General features: G+C 32.0%; 1 protein-coding gene across 1 annotated transcript; it reads right to left on the bottom strand.

Moving 5' to 3' along the window:
- Nucleotides 1-5,278: 5,278 nt before the first annotated feature.
- LOC25487764 (transcription factor GTE4) lies at nucleotides 5,279-9,876 on the bottom strand. Its single transcript, XM_024776708.2, has 6 exons — nucleotides 9,718-9,876; nucleotides 7,801-9,573; nucleotides 7,664-7,712; nucleotides 7,453-7,569; nucleotides 7,268-7,338; nucleotides 5,279-5,708 (listed from the first exon to the last, which is right to left on the bottom strand). Exons 2-5 carry the CDS (start codon nucleotides 9,496-9,498, stop codon nucleotides 7,286-7,288), a joined length of 1,917 nt encoding a protein of 638 aa, XP_024632476.1. The 5' UTR covers nucleotides 9,499-9,573; nucleotides 9,718-9,876; the 3' UTR covers nucleotides 5,279-5,708; nucleotides 7,268-7,285.
- Between the last annotated feature and the right edge of the window lie 10,286 nt (nucleotides 9,877-20,162).

Here is a 20,162-nt window from a genome sequence, read left to right as displayed (position 1 = left end):
TTTATAAAAAATTTAAAAACATAGTTTGCGACGATAATATCTTCAGCTTCATAAAAAAAAAAAAACATTCTTGTAGACAATGCATTAATATCTTTAGCTTCCCATAAGGGTTCATACACGTATATCTAAATGCTTAGATTGGCACAGCCTTTATTGAAGCATGGTTTGCCTAGGCATGAATCTATGTTTATCATTATGTTTGCTTCATAAAGTACAATGTCATAACTAATTCTGATTATGTATGCATGTATGATATCAGCAACAAATCAGAATTTCACATTGGCATGACATAAGCTGCGAAATACAGTCACAGTAACATTATACTTGATTTACTCTCACAATATAAAATAAACCTTTATAAATATGAGATTATCCATATGAGCAATTAAACTAACTAAAATGAAAGATCAATGTAGTTTTTATTGTAAAAGGTTAATATAATGATTCCTCAATATGAAACATCAATAGAGTTACACTTAAAAACAAATGGAGTAAAATGTTTGCCTAATCACGTAACTCTGTTAATATAATGATTCCTCAATATGAAACATCAATACAGTGATTCCTCAATATGAAACATCAATACAGTTACATTTAAAAACAGATGGAGTAAATTTGAGGATGCATTTGATATATAAATTTTAAATTTGAGGAGGGTATATGCACGTAAATGTTAAATTTCAGGGGGTATTTACAAAGTGAGTGGGTGGCACAAATGTTAATTTTGAAAAGAAAAAAAAAAGTCATTTTTTTAAAAAAAAACCTGATTTTTAAAAGAAATAAAATAAAAATATAGTCAATTACCCCCCCCCCCCCCGTGATGTGGCATGACTTTTTTGATCATGTGGCAGTTAACAGTCATGTCAGCATGTTGGATGGAGGAAATTAACGGATGGGATATTTGACTAAAGTTTGACAATTTCATGGGGTTTTGCAAAATTCAGGGGGGCTTTTGATGAAAGCTACAATTTCAGGGGGGGTAATTGACTATTTACTCGAGTGTATATGTTGGGTTAAGAGTGTTTTTCACCCCTGTAATATATGTCATTTCCAGTTTTCGCCCCTATAAAATTTTCAGTTTGACTTGCACCCTCGTAAAATTTTTATTTTCCGGAAAACACCCCTAATAGGCCATTTTTCAGAATTTTTTTTCAAAAAATTTTGGTTTTCGAATGGCCTATTAAGGGTGTTTTCCGGAAAATAAAAATTTTACGAGGGTGAAAATCAAATCGAAAATGACATATATTACAAGGGTGAAAAACACTATTAACCCTATATTGTTTAACGAACAAATGGTAACTTTAAACTCTGACTTTGCAGCTCGTTGTCACATAGGTCTCTGACTCAGTATTTGATACAAAGAAGTCTTTGTGCACTTCCGTTCACTTTAGTCTTTAACGTTAAATAATTATGTTAAGTGATGGCGTGACAGATGTTTTATGATGACATGACATATGATGTGTCATATGAACTAATGTGAAATTAGAAAATGGTCACTTTGGTTCTCCTGAACCAAAAATTAATATTCCCCAATTGAATCTCAAATCCCTAAATCCTTATATGACATCTAATTCTCTCTTTTGTTCAAAGTCAATCTTCCATTAAAAACCAACTTACTGTTAGGTCGCTGATTGTGCATACTTACTATTAGTTAGGTCCCTGACAGTAAATACGCACTCTCACTAAGGTCTTTGGAAAGTTGTTAGTTTTACATAATGCTACCTACTAACATCAATAAGAGATTAGTGCATGAAGCAGGAATGACGCATTACAACATTTGATTTTTTGGGTATCTGTGTTAAAAGCTTGTAAAATATTATAACACTTGCCAAAATGTGATGTCTCCTTCTTGCTAGTAAACTATTATAAAGCTTATTAATTCCAAACTCCATATGGTATCATGTTTGTTGAGCTTTTAACTATCTATCATGGTCTGATCATGGCCATAGATTTGCGTTATGCGGAGCTAGTTTGTTATTCTAACTCTCTTGTTTGCCCGTCAAATTGGGGTTGGTTTGGGCGGGTACCCATGGGCACGGGTTTTGTTGCCATGCCTATCGCTGACACTTTCTTCCTTAGAAAATAGTTAGCTTGTTTTTTTCTTTCTTGTTTGTTCCTTTTGTTTTCTTTGTAAACTTAACTCAGTTGGTAGAGACAATGCATAATATAAGCAAGGTCCGGAGTTCAAATCATAATAAAAAAAAAAAAAATTGAAAAAATATTAAATTGTTATGAGAAAATTTGGAGAAAAGAGTTCATCTAAAAGATAGTTTGTTATCAAAAAAGTTATGTAACATTAGGTTGAGAAAATTGCTCTTCTCACATCCAAAATCACCCATTCATATCCAATCTGACGAAAATGCTTCCACGTAACTTAAGTCGTATGGAGGTACTTTTATCATATCAGTTGAAACAGAGCAATGTTTGTTGTGAGAATAGCACTAATCAACTATCAATAATTACTAGATACTCAATCCCGTGCTACGTACGTGTGACTACTATACAGTTATTTCTAAGTACATAGTAAAAATATATTCAACAGAGAAAAAGTAGATATATAATATTTTTTTAGAGTAAATATGTAATATTGTACATAATCTAAATTATAATATTTATTTCATTTTTTCATACTTATAAAATGTTATAATATTTTCTTGTTAATACATGATAAAAAAAAAATTATAATAGCTATTTTATTTTTTCATAATTATTGAAACTTTCTGGAACATGATATGAAAATTTTTAGGGGCAGTATATGATATAATTACCAAGTGGTTAAATAATGTTGCACATAACTCAAACAACTTGTCTCCATGAACATAATTTAGTTGATATAAACAATACGTTGTTGTACGTGGTTCAAAGAACTCACTGCCGGCCATAATCGAATACTTCATAACATGTAATATGTCAATCATGGCAGTGCAATGGAATATTTGTCCGAGGAACATCAAATCTAGAGCAAAGCACCGCTACAAAGTGAAAGTCTCAACTTGAAAGATGTTTTAAGATTTTTGATTTATATATGTATGTTCTAAAAATAATTATATATATATATTATCACTCTTTTTATATTTTAAGTTAATCAAACCTGTTAGATTAAGTTTCAATTATTTTCGTAATTAATTATAAAGTAGCATATATATAGTTAATTATGATATGCACATGTGCAATATAAACAGATGACTAAAATAATAGTTTCAACAAACCTTTGGATATTTTAAATCCATAATATCATTTAAAGAAATAGTTTTTTTAAAAAAAAATAATGTTACATTTATTGTTAAAACACTTTGGACCAATTATAGTAGCTGATCTAGCTCTCTCTCCACATATTTAAAAGATTTTATAAAAGTTTTTTTTTTTTACTTTTAACAACTTACCTTTTTTTTTTTTTTCATTTAGATATGAAACCAAAAAAAATCATACAATTTAAATTCAAATTTTTATAGAAAAATATTATATTTTGATTTTGGTTTTTTTTTGGAGGGGGACAAAACATATCTCAAATTTAATCTCAAATTTTAAGGTATTGTAAAATTTGGTTCTTTAAAACTGAAGTTTTGTTATGTATGATTCAACATCAAATTTTATACAAATAGCTTTTTGTTGTGTATAAAAAAAAAAAATCAACATTTATGGAGTAACTTGGATTCTTAATAGTTACATCTATAGTTAGAATGTTAAGTTATGAATTTTTACTTAATATCACTGTAAAATATCTCTGATAAAAAAATATGTTGTACATTATTTTACTTTTTTCTTTCTTTCTATTTTTATTACTGGTCTGAAAAATGCTAGTAACACAACGCATACAGCATACCACCTCAATTATATAGATCACAAAAATATTAATCAAAAGTTCATCTTAAAACACAACACATACTATCTCAATTATTATTTATTTAAATCAATGCTAGAAAAATATATAAAAAAATCAATAAGTAAAATGTAAAAACGATCTATAATAAGACACAACACACAACCTCAATTTAAGAGTATCTATTTACCAAAATGCATGTTTGTCACAAATAATAAGATTGATATTTGTATCTATTTATCAAAATACCACCATGTTAAAAAGACCGGACATGACATACAAAATTTCAATAATACCATTATTTAATTGATTGGATTTGGGAGGAAAGTTAGAGTTGTAGAATGTGAATTACAAAAACGTCCTTACTTAATAAATTGATTTTGGAGGCAAATTGGAGACGCAGACTAAAGCCTCTTTATATATATAAAGATATCATTACAATGCATAATATAATATATGCAAGGTTTGGGATCGAATTTCGAACATCACAAAAAAAAAAAAGTCATTACATTTCAATTTTTTTAATATTTAAAAATATAAGGTCCACTTAACATTGAGTTTTAAGTGAGATCTTAGATTTTAAGTTCCCAAAAAATTTCCTCCCCAATGGGAGTGCGGATCTGCTCCAGTTTTCCTGTTTACTTCACCGATGTATGACACGTGGCAAAAATGATTTTAAAGGTTCAGATTTAAAAACAAAATCAGTGTTCCTTAAAAAATGAAAAGAAACAACAATTAGCTTTCCTCTTTTCGTTACCCAATCTTCTTCTTTACCCTCTTCTCTGTTCAATCCTCCACCGCTCCTCCACTACGCCACCACCTTCTCCGCTATTCTTCCTCGTTTCTATTTCAATAGTGTTGCATCGTTCTTCTCCCTTTTACCCGTTTCAATGGCGCTCCGCCGCTCCACCTCCAATACGGACTCCGAAATGTATTGTTGCTTTTCTGACGAGAGAAAGAGTGATCATTTGGTGTTTGAAATCCGGATCTGCTCCGATTTCCGATCGACACAATCGCTTCTACAAATCGCCGTCGTTTTTGCCATTTACCCTTTTCAAAGATTTGTGAATAGATTTTGTAGAAATGATTTAAAAAAAAAAATCTTATGATCAAAACAGTGAAACGAGGCATTGTTGAAATAGAGAAGTGTGGTTGAGCATGGTTGATACAGCTAACAACAGTGTGTCGGAGAAGAAGAGAGAAGAGGGAGAGCAACGTCGAAACTGAGAGAGGGGGATGGAAGAGCACTATGGAGCATCATAGAGCACTGATATTATTTTGTAATCTGATCCGTTGAAAACAAATTTACCACGTGTCACATATCGACGAAACCAATTGGGAAACTGGACAAGTAACAATTGAGACTTTCCATCGGGGATGGTCTAATACTCCTACCCGCAACGTCCCTCCCCAGGTCACTACTCATTACCAACAAAATTGATGCAACATTCATGCTACTGTACAGAATAAGATTTCATGTAAACCAATAATGACTTGAAGAACTTGGAATTACAATTTTACTTTGATATAACACCTAGAATCCTGAATCTGCTAGCACAAAATAACAATTCATCAATGGAACTTCACGAGTAGTAAGTAGTTAACAGTAGTTAGCGATGTACACTCCTACAAAAAACTATCTAGTTATCTTCACATTCTACAAAATATTATACAAGTGCGTGCTTTCGCAAATAAGGCCACATAAATTGCAACGGATCAACAGTTTTATGAAATGAGAGAAAAAGATTCTCTGCACATTAGGAGATCATAGTCGCCTTCAGAAGCTTTCTCTGCAAACCAAATGCCAAATTCAGATCCATAATCTGGAAGCTTCAAAAGAATCAACTTGACAAGCATTGCAACACTATCTAATCTAAATATCTGACATCTGCCATTTGAAATCAAAAGAAAAAGAAAAGTTAGGAGTAGTTAGTTGCCAATTTTTAGGAGTAGCAACATGATCTATTGATTTGTTCAATTTGCACTTCTGTTCATCTAGTTAAAATTGGAACACAGAAGTGCTAGACACAATTTAATAAGCAAAGCAAACAACATACCATTAAGAATGTATAATAAGTTGGTAACAAATAAAAGAAACCGGCATTTCAAAATCAATGACAAACTCTAATTATGACAGCAGGTAACAGAACAGCTAATAAGGGTAGTGGAAATACCAAACTAAATGAACAAGGAAAAAAAAAGTAGTACTACAGCCGATGTAACCTTAAATTATGCATGCCTAACAAACCCTGCGCAAACAGTTAGTTTCACTTCCAGCAGCCAAACTTAACAGAGAATTATGAGGTATGTGATTGGGATGCTCCATAGCGTATTTAAGTGGGTTGGTTCTACCCTTGATAGCTAACTTTTAAGGGAGGGTTTTCAAAGTGCTTTGATATTTATCAATTGGTATCAAGGTTGCTGGTATCTCAGAAAAGGGTGCGGAAGGGATCACTGGAAAGGTCGAATAAAGCATTGTAGAGTTTAATAGGTAGGACGTCATCTCGTAGGGGCGGTGCTATGATAAACTTGGGTATTATGGTGTGCCTAAGTCCCAAATCAAATATAATGGGTTGCTCAGGGGAGTATTGAGGAACAGGCTTTGACCAATACAAAAAACCCTGAAATCACCTTAAATTTTAAGAATGCAGATGGTGACTGGGTGTAGTTTGGGGTTTTTATAGAATTCAGGCTTCAAGGAAAGGAATAAAAAGCCCTCCCTCCCTCCCTCCCTCCCTCCCTTTTAACAACTTCAGCTACGAAGGAATGAAAGAGTATAGAATGCAAAAATCACAATCTCTTGGACAATTATCCATAAAAGAAACCTAAACAATATCACAACTTGAATGCCACATGTTATGCCATAAAATGTGTACACGGTAGAGCAGTCCCGTAAAAGTATAAGATCTTCACATTTAATATTTCAAAACAACACACCTACAACAAGAGACTATAACAACACTATTTAAAAGCTAAAAACTAACACAGGAAAAAGAAAGTCAACAAGAGTGCTAAAAACTAACACGAGAAAGAAAGTCAAAATTAATGAGCATCAAGTTCAATAGAACTGGCATCGAAGATTTCATAATTCTGACAAAGCTGCACTACATGCAGAGTCAGAAAAAAAAATCTAAAGCGCAACAATGATCACAAGCCATAAAAGCATAAATGTTGATCTTAACTGCTAAACATGTAACACATGAACCTCTTAAATATCCAAATTCCAATACGCAGATGTAAACTTAACTGGCTTAGTAAGCAGTATAACACATAACAAGCCTTGTGCACCACAAAAATAGAAATGCATTCAACCTCATATCTTGAAGATAACACATATATACCTCTATGAAATCAAAAGAAAGCAGCACAGACAATTTGATGCAGAAAACATACAAGACAACAAGAAGAACATATAACGAGATAAAAACTTGGAGTTTGTGATTTTACCTTAGGAGGTATTTAGGTTCACTGTGACCCTGAATCAGACCCAGACGATGAGGAGCTATCACTATCAGAATCTGCAAAAGCACATTATTATCAAACATTAAATTTGAATAAAAGTAAAAGCCAGGTTGACCTTGTATAACCATAAATTATGGGACAGATATCTATTAAATAATTATTTAATATACCACTTGTTGAAGAGCCGGAATCACTGCTTGAGCTGCTTGAGCTACTTGTCTTATTCCCATTATTATCGACTCGAATTTCCCCTTGCACAGCCAAGGACGGGGAAGCATTTCTTTCATCTGCTCAGAAACAAGCAGACAAAATATTTCAATTAATTTAATTGATGAATGATGATAAGAGATCAACAATAATAGTGTCCACAAGCGGCCATACCTGCTTGTCTTTCTCTCGGGGAATCAACTATAACTGGTGGTTCTTGGCTCTACAGGAAGCATGAAATAAATTCAATTAGTAAAAATTATTTGCCAAAGAAGACACTGGATATTAAACGTTGAAATTGTCAATTTTACCTTCTGCTGGGCAATTCGCTCAGCTTCTGCTCTAGCTTGAATAGCAAGTTCGGCCTTCCTCTTGTATTTACTCAAACTTTTCTTATAGTTGGTAACATATCTGTCAAGCTCCCAAAGAGTCTCTGCATCCACACTATCAATGTCCACTTCAATTTCATCATCATGTTGGGAAAGTGCTGAATTTCGTTTCTTAATGATCTGTACAATAGCATCTAGTTTTTCAGGTGGTAGATTCTGAAGATGTATGCTAAGTTTTTGCTTTTCCTCGTATGTCATGTCTCTTTTATCAGGATCGTTAGCCTTCGGCTTTTTTGGAGCAGGAGTTCGAACTGAACGAGTCAAGCTCAAGGGATTTCGAGTGTTGGTTATTGATTCTGACCTATCCAGATTCCTCATGTCAAGAGGCGGAGGCCGCAAAGCAGGAGTCTTTCTAGACAGAGGAGAAGGTGCAGATATAGCGGGCCCATAATCCAAGCCATACCTCATCTCATGATTGTAATTTGACTCTATAATGGCCCATCTTTCCTCGAATAATGCTGATAGCTCCTCCGCCATCACATGAACATCTTGTCCTTTAGGATTATATGTCATGGCATTATGAAAAGTAAGTCTCACATCCTCCGCAAACTCCTTTGGTGATTTGTACCAATTCTTGCTCAGCCTCGACTTCACAGTACCCAAGTCCATCGGCTGTGAAATGATGATAAAATAATCATGCAAACCAAGACGTTCAACATCCACTGGAGTATTAAACACCCAACCGTGCTTGTGTTTCATCAACTTTTCAAGCAATGAGCTACAGTTCTTCAAATACTTCGATACTATCCCAAATCCATGTCCCATTTCTCCAACGCCATGCTTCTTTCCATGTGATTTTGACTTCTTGTTACTCTCTGCAGGCGGAAACTTATCTTTCGCAAGCAAGAATTCCGAATTGGAATAGAACTGGTTCGCCTTAGGTGTTCTCTTCTCCTTCTCAACGCTTTCACTAATCCCGTGACCATTCTCTAACACCATTACACTTAACTGGCGTGTAAACCTATTAGCCTCTCTCGGAACACCTGCAGAAGCTACCTCAGAGTGAGCACGCTTAGCTCCACTCCCATTATCTACCCTATAACGATCCACAGACACATTCAAACCACCACCATACCTCCCAGCCATCCGTTGTTTCTCTTCAATCCTAATCACCAATGACCTCACCGTTTCAAGGTAGCCCTCAAGCTTCCTCTTAATCCCCCGCATCTCTTGCTTCGACCGTGAAGCCAGTCCATTCTTAACACCATTCTCCAACCTCTTCTTATCATCACATCTCCTCAGAGCTGGTTCTAACAAATCATTACCATCTTCCAGCTGAACAACATCAAGACTAAAATGTTCATCCTGCCTACGACACAAACTCGACGAATCTTCAGAAACCACGTCCAACCCAGAATTCACAACTGGCGGAGCCGAATTCCCATCCTCTGGAACCAAAACAATATCCAACAGTTGAACCGAAACATTATTCCCGTTATCCTTCGTCCCATCAACAGTGACGGTGGCAGTGGTAGCACCAGAATGAGTGTGAGGAACAACTTCCAAGGAATTAACTTTATCCTCTGAAACTTTGAAATTTTTTCTAGTGTATACTTTTCCCTCCGAGTATCTCTGTATCTCTCTAACTACCTTATCTTCAACTACAGTCCCCGAATCCATTCATTCAAAACCCTAATTCTTATTTTCCCTCACCAAAAATCAATTCCAAACCCTAGAAAACCCTAGAATTCAAATCTAGGGTTTAATTGAACCAAAATTGAACAAATCAAACCCGGTGAAGATGAATCAGAAAAAATTAGGATTTTTAACCGAACAATTGCAAAAAAAAAAAATATCGAAAAAAAAAAACGAAGAATGAAACACGCAGAGTCGAGTTACCTTCACTCTGTATCAGATCTAGAACACGCTCTCTCTCTCTCTCTCTCTTCTGGAGAATCGAATCGAGCTTTCTCTCTCTAGAATTCTCGGTGTTTCTCTCTCTACAAACGGTGTATGGTCTGTGTGGAGCGGTGAAACGGCACGCGTTTGAGGGTGTACCGCAAAATTTAACACGAGAAGTATAATAGCGCAAAATTTTGGGTACTCGGACTCACGCTATTGTTTGGAGCGTGTAACAAACGCACGAATGAAGTGACGTTTGGTTAGGGTGTTGTTGGTGACGCGCTACTTGATAAGAGAGAAGTTTTTGTGGCGCGGAATTTTGATTGTGGAAATTTGAAATGTTTTCATAGGTGGATCTTTAGCGCGTGGATATACTTGCCGGTAGGGACTATATTGGAGAAGACTAGTTCCCGGAAAAGAGTCTGCACGCGCCGGTAAGGCGATTGGAGTGTATATATATTGTTTAACTTTTTTTTGAAGAAATATATTGTTTAACTATCTCCTTTTTCTTAAAAAAAAAACTATGTCTCATTTATTTTTCATTAATTTGGGCCTGCCTAATGGGGATGAACCTTTGTACGGGACTACAGATCATCTGTTGATCAAAAGTTACGATGTGGCACGATAGATAAACATTTAGCATTTCATGTAGATTGTTGTAATTAAGATGCGTCACCAAATATTAGATAGTATATGGATTATGGAGTAAAATGAGTTGCTTAGATACTTTTAGCATTACAAGAAATAATTGCACCAACACTGTACCAAAAACAAAATACTTCGATTATATATCAAATGTGAGTTAAAAGTTCAACATTATGTGAAGATGTGATGTTTAATCCATTTATGTGGTAGCTTTTAGTTCAATAAGATGAACTCATAGACTCCATTCATGATCAAACAATGATATCGTAATCGATTATTTGACAAGGATATATCGAGTCCTTGTATCAAAAGTCATTTTGACAATGATGGTTAGACGGTGTTTTTTGTTAATATACAGACGATGGTGCAAGTACATAGACGAGAAGGCTTCCGCTTAAAGTGAAGTTAACATACTTAGATGAACGGATGGATTGATTGACACTTAAGGAAAGATGTTGATGTATCAAAGTACGAGTTAAGTTCCACATAATATAAAAAAAATTGGATGTTGACATTATATAAATTAGGAGAAATGATATTTGTACAACCATTTTGTGATAACTTTTTGACAACTCTCTCAAAGAAGTTGTCATGATAGTTATCAAAAATGATTGTTCAAATATCACTACTCATACATTAGAGAACACATACGTCATAAGATTTTGGATTAATAGTCCATCATTGTGTTTCCAACACATTGTAAAACTAATGAAAATGATATTTCTAGTTAAATGAACTACATTACAAAAACATAATCCTCGCACTTAATCTTCTTTCTCACTCAAATTCAACAAAACCAACTGAAAAGAAAAATTCAAAAGAAAAAGGAGAGAAGATGAAAAAAGAGAAACAAAGATACTAGTTCTGTTCTTAAGACATACCAACAAATCAACAGTGGCTGATAACTGATAAGTTGACTACCCAACTTTTTGGAAAATATTTCTATTATATAACGAGAGAGTTATATATATAGCTACTTGTTTTGTGGACCTGCATGATGATGAGGATCTGGTCCCCCTGGTGATAATCTATGTTGATTTGCATCCTCGTGAGTGGCATCAGCAACATCACCAATATTATGTATATTCTTCGATAGATCAGAAACTAATTTGTGAAAAAGCACATGATGACTAACAACATTGCTTTTTTCTCTAGTGAAGGGGTGGGGTTGGAGAGTACGAGCTTGCAATGTCATGAACAAGAAGGTGGTGAAGATTATTAGCGCAAATATAGTTATTTGTGTGTTTGCCATGTGAATGTGATAAACTTGATTTGAATTAGTTGGACAATGTGCTGTAAAGTGGGAGCTACTATGCTTGATGAGCTTGAATGTGTAGTGGTATTTGAGGATTTTAATGTCGACTCTTGAAGCTGACTAAAACCACTATTTATATTATAGAACAAATTCATGAAACAGAAAGTGCTATATAACTAAATAAGTGGGATATATCAAATCTAAAAAGCTTTAATGATTATGTGAAACTATATACACACACATAAACTTCCTCCCTCCTTCATTATAAGTTCTTTTTGCAAAAATATGTTTTTCCTTGTATATAAGATCATCTAGCCCAGAGCATTTAGATGAGATGGTGCGGTCTCTTATAACTTTCAGGAGAATTTGACGCCTATTTGAATCCCATAAAGCTCGAGAGACTAGTCTCCATTGTTGCGCACGGATGATACTTAGTTTACACACAAAAAATCATCTACAAATTTCTAGATGTATTTATTACTTATTTTTCAAATATATCATCTATCAATAGTGCCAATTTGTTTTCCTCAAAACATACTACCAATTTTTTTTATAAAATAAAAAGTTAATATTGAATATATTTACACACAAAAGATAATTTAGTAAGAGCATTGTTATGTCCCGCGAAATAATTCTCACGAAAGCTTCCTGAAAACTAATTTGGCCAATCAAAATTGTTGCTCTACGGAATACACGGAAAACCAAGGGAATATACGTTCCAACCAAAATATATCAGCTTTTTCTCGAGATAAATTCGGGCCAAATTGTTCGCTATGAATAGTATTTTCCATTTATTAATAGTCAGACATATTTCTCACAAATTTATTAGGCTTAATTGCACTTTTGGACCCATATCTTTCCAAAAGTTGCGATTATGGACTCCTAACCAATTTAAATATAAAACAGCCCCCTATGTTTTGATTCTTTGATAATTTTGGACCCCCAAGGCAAATTTATTTTTTTTGACATGTGACACCTCACTTAGGGTGCCACGTCAGCGTTGACCGAGTCAACAATGGACCGGGGATCCAAAACTGCCAAAGAATCAAAACATAGAAGGTTGTTTTGTATTTAAATTAGTTAGAGATTTATAACCGCAAATTTTAAAAAGATATGGATCCAAAAGTGCAATTAAGCCAATTTATTACTCTAACAAGTTTCTTTTAATACCTTTGATTTTTGTTAAAAAGTTTCTATAATAAGAGACTGGGGAGAGAGTACATAGACAGACACATTTATTCTTAACTTTCGATAAATATTCCCAATTTAATTAACCATGCTTTAATTAACCATGCCTTTGAATTATATCACTTACACACTCGTTTTTTTAAGTGCCGAAATCACAAGACCCCAACTATTCCAACTAAATAGCTACAAAGTCTGGACCCCAATGAACATAATGGAAAATAAAGTGAACATTATTCAACCACCTAAAAAACTCATCCTATATCCAAAAAATAAACATGTGTTTACGGTGATTTTGGTTAGTTGTGAAGTGTGTCAAGCATACCACAAACAGATGTTTATTTAGTGTGGTCATGAGATTTTGTTGGAATACTAGTCAAAATAGAGTAAGAGGTGAAGGAATAAACACAAAGTTTTATTGGATAGAATTAGTAATGTGTGAATTGATAAAAATGTCTCACATATGATAAAACACACATATTAGTGATATTTATATAAATGAGGGAAACTATCAACACCGATTTGAGTAGTGGGGCACCATATATATAAAGTTGTAGCAAAGTCATCTTAAATAATTTAGAAACTTTATTTTAATTTTGTAGCAGTGTTATCTTAAACAATTTAGACGTCAATGTACAATAATAATTTGGAGATCAATATCGATTTGGAGTAGTCATTTTGGTCTTTAAATGTGTGACGTGTTATCATTAAAATATTTGAATTTTATCAAAACTATCAACACATTTTCAAATGTTTCTTTGTTGCTAATTGTATAGTATTATTGAAAAATATATATAAGGATTAAATTAACTAACTAAAAACACATTTAAAAATCAAAATGACAAATAAAAAACAAACGAAGGTAAAAGATATTGATGATGAGAGATGCAGTGAGTATTTTTGTTTCATAGGCTCTAATCAACCTTTTTTTGAGTAAACGTTATAGATAAATAATATATGTATAGAGTGTGAAAATACATATGCATGAAAAAACCTTTAAAATTTAGTGGGGGCACAAGCTCACAGATTGCCAAACGTGGCTCCGCCATTGAATGAGGGATCACCTTTAAAGATGTGTCCTTGAGGTACCTACTTTTGTAAACCGGTGAACGCCTAAAAAAATTGACACTGTCGTCTGGGCTTGCGCTTCGAGGGAGTGTGTTTAAAAGTGAATGACTAGATTATTAGACACTTGAAGGTAAATTGTGAAATGTTGGTGTTGTTTTGTCGACATTACTAATGTTGTCTATTTTTTTATTTTTTTTGAGGGAAATGTTGTTTGGTTGTTGATTCTTGTGTATCAACTTTATTATTTTGTTGCCGACTATCTTCTCCTCAACAAATTATATAAGTGTCTTTGATGATTTATCAACCTTCGCTTTCTTCTTTTATATGTTTGACCCTTTTCAATCTCATTTTCGAATCCATCTTGTAAGATCAATGTAACGTATCACCCTATATCTTTCCCGATCATTTGTCCATATAGTCTGAATTTCTATTTGACAATTATATCCATAAAATCTTTGCAAACTGCCAATTTATGTGTTAAAGTTTTGTCCATAACACACAGCTAACGAACATTCCAATGCACAAAACACAATTGGTGGTAGTGACCTCTCGTATCACCTCTAGAAATAATAAATTAACTTTGTATGTACTCCTTTTTTTTTTTTGTTAACTTTTGATGTTGGATCCCTACACAGTTTAAATTACATTACTTTTTCCTTGTCAACTATTTTTAATTAATCACGTTTGAGGTCGCTCAATGTTTATTTTTTCAACGACAGGTCACTCATGGTTGATCTTGTGGTATCTGTGGTCGCGCTTTCATGGGTCTTGTGGCACGTTTCGACGTCTTCCTATGTTTTCTCTTAACAAAGTAAACAAGGTACACCAAATGTATGTATTATGTTGTATGTACGTAGTGAGGATGAAGATGAATAGAATGTGCCAAAAGTTGCTATAAATATGGAACATACTGAGGTTGGGATTCATTTGGGTACCATAGCTGATCTAATCTAATCTTATAAGAGTAGAAGAAGTTAAATTCTAATAATAATTGCTAACCTTTGTCTATAAAATAATTGGGAACAGTGTCATGGAGATATGCAACTCTATTTTAGAAAGGAAAACTTGCCATTAAAGCAAGATGAAAAAATGTGCAATATCATATTTTTTTACATAAGTTTTTCAAATATCATTTTTATCGGTTAAAACTCACCTTGATCTCACTAAATTATATGGGTCTCAAATAAATTTAGGGAAACTCTTTTTTTTTTACCGGTAAAAAAGAGTGAGTTTTTTTTTTTTTTTTTTTTGAAAGAGGTCAAAAAGAGTGAGTTAAAAAGTATATAATTGGTAGCATTATTCATATAAAATTGTAGATTTCTCCATGATATAACAAGTTAGACGCACGTACATGTTTTTGCTTCTAACAACTCATGGATAAAAATACCTAATTTTATACGATAAAATTTAGATACAATTCTTTAGGTATTTTTTGTATGGTTCTTGACTAAAAATACACCTATGTTGGATATAACAAACTTTGATAAAATCATAAATTTGATGAAATCACGATAAATTTAGTTAAGAATCATACGAAAAATACCTAAGAAATTGTATATATATAAGTTTTTTCCTTTTTTTATTGGTAACGGCTATCACACCTAAAATAAAATAAATTTATTTACGTTACCAATTCGTTTTTTCAAGTCCACAACAAAATAGTTAAATGAGAGATAGTCTTGCATAAATACAAATACAAATAAAATTATTTGAACACACACAACAATAAAAAAATTTAATTGATAATTAAATTAGTCACATTATTCAATATCACTAAACTATTTTTACCTTTAAAAACACATCAATTGTGTGAGTGTGCCTAAACTTATAGATTTAGGTTTGTCTTCAAGCAAGTATTTCTCGTCAAATGAAGTCAATGCAAAATTATGTCCGTGACTTGGATCACTTTTTCTTTCATGATTTCAACTTTTTTTTAGCAACTTCAGTTTTTTGTACAATAACAAACTTATTTTTCCTCTAAAAAAAACTTATTTTATTTCATGAATAATGTGAGCAATAAAGTTGGAGTCAAATCAAAACTTGAAAACTAGCATAAGGTTTTGAGGCCTTCACAAATGTATGAGAAACAAGGTTTGAGCATGTCTCTTGATTAAATTAATCACTTAGTTTTGAATAAAATATGTAAAGGCTTTACAACTTTAGTAAAATGATAACAATGCCTTTAGTTAATGTCTTAATGATAACTCTTTGGCCTCGTTTGGAAGCTTAAATATCCCTTCCAAGGCTTAAGGGTCACAATCGCTTATCAAAATGTAAAAGTATAAACCCTTATTATATTAATTAAAATACTATACTCTACAATAAAGCATGCTGTGGGGAGCCTCCATTGCTAGAATCATATGGAATACGGATCAACTATAGCTATTTAACATAATTAACAATTAACACATATTTCTGCAACAACAAAAAATACAAAAAATAATCATAAAAGGGTGTAGCTCTACGAGTGAGGTTCACGTGAAATAAATTCTTCTATTGAATTAAAAATTGTGAGATTAAAAATATAGTATAAGATCTTGTCCAAAAGAAAAATAAGATAGTTATAAGATAGTCGAATTGTCCCATATGGTGATATATATATATATATATATATATATATATATATATATATATATATATATATATATATATAGACACACATACGAAATGTGTAAAGCAGTACAGGTTCGTCATTTCTAGAAATTCTAAATTCCTAAACAAAATCATTAGAGAAATTTAATATATTTTTTGGCCCAGTTGAAAGAAGAAATTTAATCATTAATAATAAAAATTATTGATCTTCATATTATATTTAATTATGTGTAAAATATATTTAATTATGATTTTTTTGATTTGTAAAACTTTTTATCAGAATTTTAGGACAAGCCAGCGCATTATTCAACTAATGATTTTATTTTAATTTTTGATGAGAACTAGTGATTTTATTCTAAGTGAATTGAAAACCAATGATTAATAGAACTAGTAATTTTTTCTTAGAAAAAAAATGAACTAGTGATTTTATTATAAGTGAAGTGAAAACTAACGTTTTATAAAATACATTTTTAAAAATTCAAATGTAAAATATTAATAAATTTTAAAGTTTAATTATTTAAAATAAATTTTTTAATAAACATTAATAAATATAAAAATTAAAGCTTTTATATATATATTGTGTCGATATACCTTAGATTCCTTATTAACACTGTTTTTATCACAACTGCTAAATTTCAAAACAACAGTTATTTGTATATCTTTACCCTTGGCTATGAACCTACTTTGATTTTTTTTAGACTGTGTTTGGTAACACAAAAAAGCTAGCTTATAGCTTGTTGGATTAGCTTATAAGCTCGTTAGATGAAAACGTGACGTGTTTGGTAACAAACTTTTTTCATGAGCTTATAGCATTTTTTGAAAAGCTATTTCAAGTAGCTTTTTAGCTTATAGCTGGTAGCTTTTTATATTTTCTTCCAACTTTAACTCTATTAATTTAAATTAATTATTTTTTTAATTAAACAACTACCCATATTCATCTTTATAACCGCCCTTAAAAAATGCCACGTTGTTTTTTTTTAAGGAGCACTTTATATATATATATATATATATATATATATATATATATATATGGGGTTTGCTACAATAGACCCACCCATTTTCATGAAGGTCTATTTTAGCAAGATGCACCTTTTTCTTTAGACATAAATACCCATGTTTTTACTTTTCAAGAAAGAGAAAAGGAAGGGGTAAAGGTGTAATTACGTTTTTAATCATTAATGTTTCCTTATATTTTGACTGTTCATCCTTCTCTTTCACGTTCTTCTTCCAAGTTTCATGGCTGCTATTCATAATTTTTTTTATTAATCACCATCTCCACCTTCAAAACAATATTATCTTTAATCACAAAGTTCATGGCAGAAACAAAATTCCTTAAAACCCAATTGAATCCATAACAAAAATTTCAAAACTTTCCCAAACCTTGAACCAATTTTTTGAATCAAACTCTTAAGTAAAAAAACAAGGACAAATCAAGTTTAAATCCACTCAATTGTCTTTTGCTCTTATGAAATGATTAAGTGTAGAGAGGAAATAGTGTTGGATGACTCTAATTCTTGGGCGGAAGCTGTTGTTGTACCCATATGAGAGATCACAAATTCAAGCACAAATATATATATATATATATATATGTATGTATGTATTTTTTTAAGGAAATACTTTATATTTTGCTATAAAAAAATCTGTAGTACACCACACAAAAAATAACTAGCCTATTTTTTTTTTTAAGAAAAAAATAACCAGTCTATTGTACGTTGTAAAATTTTATATATTCTAGCTCACATTTTGTTTCCACCTTTCTCTTATTTTTGGGATTCATAAAGCAGAGATCAAAATTGTCGGTGAATTTTTTTTTAGGATTAAAGGTCGAAGAATTTTTTTATGGAGACTAAGACCAAAAGTTTGAATATTTATAGGGACCAAAAACATATTTAACTATAATTAAAAATATTAAAAAATAAATATATTAAAAAAAATGTGTGGTTCTATATGTATATTAAAAAAAAAAAAAATGTCATTTTATGTCATTTTATACTTATCAGCCACTTCAACAACTAATTTTACCAAACACGTTATTTTTAATAAGCAAGCTTTTCAGCTATCAGTTAGCTTATAACTCTTTTTTACCAAACACACCCTTATTCACTTAACTTTTCTATTTTAAGATTCGAAGCGAAGAAGAAAAAAGTATAATTAATCTACGAAATTGAGTACTAAAAAGAATATATTATCTTAGAAATTGTATATCCAATTTTGTTTTTGATAAGGTCGTGTATTCAACTTTTTGAACGTTGAAAAAAAAAATTCTTTAAGAAAAGTTATCTTTTATTTATTTATTTATTTTATCTTTAACAAATGTTCATAAAATATTTGTTGGCATAACCTTGAAATTAATGATCAATACCAAAAATAAAAAAAAATAGCTATAGCACAAATTCCAAATGTAAACTGTACTACTTAACATCCACACTGATCAATTATTATAGATATCTAGGCACAAAGAAGTAATGCGTCAAAAATATTTTTCATAAAGAAAACATGGCAAGGGAAATAAAAATATATATATATTCAATCATTGTATCTTATCGTATCCCGCTTATTTAGAGGTTTTGAGTTTGAATCCAACCCTAAAAATGCAACGATATTAAATCTTGAGGAAGAAATTTATCACTCATAAAAGTCTTAACCTGATTATATAGATTAGTCTCTACAATTACATACAGAGGATGTATGATTTACACCAATAAAAATGTATCCTATGTCAATACAATCAAATGCATGTCATAGTCGTCATACACGTAAAAGGTTAGTGCAAAAATCAAGCTAATATCTACTCTGTCAATACATGTAGATTCATCGTAAGTCTGATGAAAGGATGAGAGGGACCTTCAACATTGAATGACACAAATGAGTCTTATAAGTGGTAGTTATCCTATCTTAAAACCTTGGTCATATTTGTGGAATTTGTGTTGTGTGAGCTTTAAAATCATAAGTTTGGTTTGATCATGTCAGAAGAAGCGTGAGGCGCCCAAGGCAGCAGCTATATTTTCTCCATGAAGTTGTCTAGGTATTTTGGTCTGGTCGTCTCATATATCAAAACCCAATTTTTGCCATGTTTGAGGGTTGATATATCTTAAGAACCGAAATAAGGAACTTTTGGGAAAATTTAAGGGCTAAAAGTTGCTACTTTTGAGTGAAATTCTAGGGTTGAAAAACACATTGCAAACACGTTGGATAGCTAGAAATCGTTGGAGGAAGAATCTAAGTTTTCTCTAGCGAGTTCTTAAGTGAAAATTTTATCAAGTAATAGGTAGTGAGAGAAAATGAGAGAAACTAGAGATTTCTCTCGGTGAACAATTGAGGATCATTTTTTAACCATTTTTGTAACTCTTGTTGCTGGGAGATTGAGACAGGGAGGAACTAATTATGGTTTGTTCTTGGAGAATCCTTGAAGTCAATTTCTTATAACTCTTTTTTTTATAAGCATTTCTTGTAACTCTTTGGTATCACTATTACTAACTCATTGATAATGGATATTGGAGAACTCGAGTCGAACTAGGTAAATTATCTTTTTATGTATTTGTTACTCTACTCTTCGTATCTTGTTTGTCCTTGATTTGACTATTTGGATTTTCATTACACAAAGATTTATTCTTGGTCAAGTATTGTTGTTTTGGCTATTTAGTTGTTGGTTGACATTGATATTTATCTCACACGTAATCTTGGTGTGTTTGATCAA

This window comes from Medicago truncatula, chromosome 2, assembly GCF_003473485.1.
Source record: "Medicago truncatula cultivar Jemalong A17 chromosome 2, MtrunA17r5.0-ANR, whole genome shotgun sequence".
NCBI lineage: Eukaryota > Viridiplantae > Streptophyta > Magnoliopsida > Fabales > Fabaceae > Medicago > Medicago truncatula.
This window is presented reverse-complemented; position numbering and strand designations above follow the sequence as displayed.